General features: G+C 49.0%; 1 protein-coding gene across 1 annotated transcript; it reads left to right on the top strand.

Moving 5' to 3' along the window:
- Positions 1-919: 919 nt before the first annotated feature.
- On the top strand, positions 920-3,339 carry slc18a3b (solute carrier family 18 member 3b). Its single transcript, XM_014007010.1, has one exon. It carries the CDS (start codon positions 1,573-1,575, stop codon positions 3,136-3,138), a length of 1,566 nt encoding a protein of 521 aa, XP_013862464.1. The 5' UTR covers positions 920-1,572; the 3' UTR covers positions 3,139-3,339.
- Positions 3,340-3,369: the final 30 nt, after the last annotated feature.

Raw genomic sequence — 3,369 nt, forward strand, 5'->3', positions numbered from 1 at the left:
GGGGGAGTATATTAAATCTATGTTTGTTTGTTTGTTTGTGTTTTTCGGAAACAGGAGCTGTTCTGGTTCAAAGTTCACGGTGCTGAATTCACCTCAGCTTCTCCAGCAGGCTGCTTTGTGTCCAGTAAACAGTTAATAAGAACAGCAAGTGATATAAACTAAACAATGTGTTTTCTTAAATAATTTTAAATTTGAACATTAATGCGGGAGAATTTTATTYTTTAAATTACTAAATGAACATTTGATCACTGATTATCATTCTGTATTTCTGTATGTTGTTCATGAGGGGGTTTTTTTGTTTCAAAATGTGGCAAATTTCATCTTTTTGTGACTTTTGTGAGAGCTTTTTGCTGCTTTTGGCTTTTGATTTGTATTTTGCTTTTTTACCTAGTACTTTACTTCTTRAGTTTTGCTTGATGTAGCTATTGTGCTCCATTTATCTTTTAGTTTGCCTTTTACTTTTAGCCCATGTCCTGCTTCTTTTAACTTTAACAAATCTTTTTCAGCTTCTTGTGCAAATTTCAGCAAAGGTAGTCCAGTATTCAGCTGATGTTAAGGTGCAAACRCGTTTCTTTAATTTGTGTTTGGAATATTCTGTCACTTTAAATGAAGTAGTTGTCCATTTTAATAAACGAAAATCAGATCAAACGCTAAGTTTGTAGTACATCCACCAATCAGTGTTTTGTTATTAGTTTTATGTGAGAAATACTTTCTCTGTAGAACACAAATGATCCTTGCAGATTTGCACTAATGCAGAAAATAAGGAACAACGTGTTTGAAAACAGGATAAGGCCTTCATTTCTGCACTGGGTCAAGCTTTTTGACCCAGTTTTTTGATCAAGCCAGCCAAACTGTTTTAAGTGTATAAAAGTTTTTTATATTTTAAAGGGGACTAAATTAAAGAGAGACGAGAGAAAGCCTTTTGTCCCTGTCTTGGACTCCTATTGGTCCAAGTGACTTCTGCCATGGTCGGAAATTAGCATAAAGGAGGCAAGTGGCGAAGGGATCCACTTGGGGGCAAGCTGGTTACGCGTCACAGCTCTTTAAGGAAGAAAAAGGGGGGAGACAAAAAAAAAAGGGACGAAAATAGCGCAGAACCTGCGGGTTAATGTGCGCCAATGGCCACCAAGTCAATTGTGATCTCAGAGCGGAGGAAGAGGGTCACAGGTGAGAGAAGGCATGAAGGATGAGACAGTTTGAGCGTCACGGTGTGTGAGGGTAAATAAGAAAGGGGGAAAAAAGACTTTGCATGAAAGGACAGTGGCGAAGAAAATCTCTGGCAAGCAGCAGGATTTCACCACGTCACTTTCTCTGGAGATCATGAAACAGCATCGGACGTGGCGGAGCCGCGGAAGAGTCGAGGAAGCTGAAGGAAGCCCTCTCCACCGATGAAGGAGCGCCTCCTCTCCCTTTTACGCACAGGCGAGGTGAGGACGGCGAGCATCACACCCATGTAGAGAAAACACCAACGAGTCATCCGAGGTGTTGAGCGACAGAGAGAGGCAGAAGCACAACTACACTTGTTTTATATTTGTTTTTGAATAAAGAAGAGGTGRGAAAAGGAGCGCAGCCATGGATGGAGAAGGAGGATCGTCCGGGCTGGCCAAATCTGCTGCCGTCAAACTGTCAGAGATGGGGAAAAGAACCAAACAGCTCGGGTCCACCATGAGAGACCCTCACCAGCAGAAGAGGATCATATTAGTGATAGTCTGCGTGGCTCTGCTGCTGGACAATATGCTCTACATGGTGATCGTGCCAATTATCCCGGACTATCTGGCTGAACTGGAGACTGAGCAGTCAGAGCACGTCCACGTTGTGTTGCAACCCAACACCTCTTCAGCCAACAGCACAAGTCAAGACAAAAGCAACAACTTGGACATCCAAATAGGAGTGCTTTTTGCCTCTAAAGCCATCCTGCAGCTCTTAGTCAACCCCCTGTCGGGAACTTTTATAGACCGGGTCGGATACGACATCCCTCTTTTGATCGGACTCACCGTCATGTTCGTGTCCACGTGCATTTTTGCTTTCGGGGAGAACTACGCGACCCTGTTCGTGGCCCGGAGCCTGCAGGGTCTGGGCTCGGCTTTCGCGGACACGTCCGGGTTCGCGATGATCGCGGACAAGTACACGGAGGAGGCGGAGAGGAGCCGCGCGCTCGGCATCTCGCTGGCCTTCATCTCCTTCGGGAGCCTGGTGGCGCCTCCTTTCGGGGGCATCCTGTACGAGTTCGCGGGCAAGAGGGTGCCCTTCATCGTGCTCGCCTCCGTCTGCCTGGCGGACGGCTTCCTGCTGCTCACCGTCATCAAGCCCTTCTCCAACAGGACTCGAGACAACATGCCGGTGGGCACCCCCATCTACAGACTCATGATTGACCCCTACATCGCTGTGGTGGCCGGGGCGCTCACCGTGGCCAACATCCCGCTTGCCTTCCTGGAGCCCACCATCGCCAACTGGATGGAGACCACCATGCACTCCTCCCAGTGGGAAATGGGACTCACTTGGCTGCCGGCCTTCTTCCCCCACATCCTGGGAGTGTTCATCACAGTCAAACTGGCAGCAAAGAACCCACACTTGCAGTGGTTCTACGGCGCGTTGGGGATGGTGATCATAGGCGCGAGCTCCTGCACGGTGCCCGCCTGCAAAACGTTCGGGCAGCTCATCGCGCCCCTGTGCGGCATCTGCTTTGGCATCGCGCTGGTGGACACCGCGCTGCTGCCGACGCTCGCGTTCCTGGTGGACGTGCGCTACGTGTCCGTGTACGGCAGCGTGTACGCCATCGCGGACATTTCATACTCCATCGCCTACGCCATGGGTCCGATCGTGGCCGGCCAGATCGTRCACAACCTGGGCTTCGTGCAGCTCAACCTGGGCATGGGTCTCGTCAACGTGCTTTACGCGCCGGCGCTGCTGCTGCTGCGCAACGTGTGCCAAATGAAGCCGTCCTACTCGGAGAGGGATAACCTGCTGGACGAGGCTCCGCAGGGGCTGTACGACACGATCAAAATGGAGGAGGTGAGGGCTAAAAAGAAGGGCTACAACTCTGCGGGGAATTGCCTGCCCGTGGACGAGAACGGCTTCGACCCGTTCCGAGCGCAGCGGTCCGTGTCCGAGGAGTCCTCCGGTCCGGAGTACACCTGAACCCACCAACAGGACCGTTCCCAGCGATGAGACAGGCTTGTTTCAAATGAGTGGTTTTAAGTTTTATGTCTGTACCGACGTGCAATATTATCACCCAATCAACAAAATCATGATTGCGTGACCCATTTGCCAAAGTTTCTTTCTTTCTTTCTTTCTTTCTTTCTTTCTTTCTTTCTTTCTTTCTTTCTTTCTTTCTTTCTTTCTTTCTTTCTTTCTTTCTTTCTTTCTTTC

The sequence above is a fragment of the Austrofundulus limnaeus genome, unplaced genomic scaffold (genome assembly GCF_001266775.1).
Source record: "Austrofundulus limnaeus strain Quisiro unplaced genomic scaffold, Austrofundulus_limnaeus-1.0 Scaffold39, whole genome shotgun sequence".
Lineage (NCBI taxonomy): Eukaryota > Metazoa > Chordata > Actinopteri > Cyprinodontiformes > Rivulidae > Austrofundulus > Austrofundulus limnaeus.